General features: G+C 40.5%; 1 protein-coding gene across 1 annotated transcript in view; it reads right to left on the reverse strand.

The window, feature by feature from the left end:
• Positions 1 to 355: 355 nt before the first annotated feature.
• The window catches only part of TAF7 (TATA-box binding protein associated factor 7), a 2040-nt gene continuing 1081 nt past the window's right edge, over positions 356 to 1314 (reverse strand). Inside the window, exon 2 of the mRNA XM_006777034.2 lies at positions 356 to 1309. Coding sequence (XP_006777097.1) covers positions 585 to 1309 — 725 coding nt within the window. The 3' untranslated portion in view covers positions 356 to 584. The remainder of the gene's footprint in view (positions 1310 to 1314) is intronic.

Consider the following 1314-nt stretch of genomic DNA (forward strand, 5'->3'; position numbering starts at 1 on the left):
CTACAAAAGAATCAAGTTGCTGTCATTAAACCCCACCAACAGACCATTTCACAAGCGCATCTGACACCAACTACCCCTAAAAGGACAAGGCACGTTATGAGATGAAAACTAGTTTTTATTTATTGTGTTAAACTTTATAAAATGATTTGCAATTCTACATATAGAAAAATAACTACCCTGTGGGAAAACATATGCAAATTAGCTTCACTACCTCTAGACTACTCTTCTTGATCCTAGATGGCTTCACAAACTAGCAATAGCAGCTTGTGGCAAATGGAGAAACAGCAAAGTCCAGCAGTGAAGTTGTGATTACTAAAGTTGAACTGTTAGTTCCACTAATCTTACAACTTTTCTACATTTATCGGTCATACATTACTCCTTTCTACAGGATAAACACCTAGCCAAGTTCTGAGAGACAAGTGAAATAGAAATTCACATGTATAGTTGTCTGTAAGATGAATTCAATAGAAGGCAGCAGAGGAATTGGGAATTACTGAAAAGTTAGATTTAGTCCAGGTGAAGCCAAAATTTTTCTCCCAATGTTGACCACTCTACAGGATGAGAGTAAGTTAACAAAACTCTTCTTACTTTTCTAGGAGTGATTCTAGCTCTTCTTGCAAAGAGCTGAGCTGCTCCTTTTCTCGGTCTTCCTTTTGTTTGAGCTCATCCAGCACAGCCTGAAACCTGTTCTTGAGGGCCAGGTTTTCCACTTTCATGATGAGGTCTTCCTGCCGTTTTGCCCTATCCTGGGTCTCTTGGAGCTTGCCTTTTATGTTATCAATCTGTTTCTGAATTCCCATAACCAGCTGATTGGTCCCCTCATTTTCTTGGTGCTGTTCATCTGACGTATTTAGCTTGTCCTGTAGCTGTCTTTCCAGATCTTCTTCGGTGTCGATGATGTTTATATCTTCCTCATCTTGATGCTGTGTCTCATCTTCATCTTCACTGCTGCTGCTGAGGTCATTGAAAATCTCCCGAAGCTCATCATGTTCTAATGAGTCATGGCCTTGCCTGTGGCCAGACATTCCTGGAGAAGAGATATCAAGGCCTTGATTCTCTGTTTCTTTTGTTTCATCTTCAGCAATTATTTCCCAACGGGTACTGACAGCTTCAGCATCTGTACTCAGCAAACGCTTCACTTCTTTTTCCACATCTGGAGATTCAATATATTTCTTCTTTGCTGTCTTCCGGAACCTTCTCTTTCTGACATTTTTTAGAGGCAGAGTGATTCCATGGTTCCATATGAACTTCTTCTCTTTGTCCTTATCCTTTTTTTTGCTTGCTTTGGGATCAGCAGCAGCAGCACATGCAGCA

The sequence above is a fragment of the Myotis davidii genome, unplaced genomic scaffold (genome assembly GCF_000327345.1).
Source record: "Myotis davidii unplaced genomic scaffold, ASM32734v1 scaffold89, whole genome shotgun sequence".
Classification (NCBI taxonomy): domain Eukaryota; kingdom Metazoa; phylum Chordata; class Mammalia; order Chiroptera; family Vespertilionidae; genus Myotis; species Myotis davidii.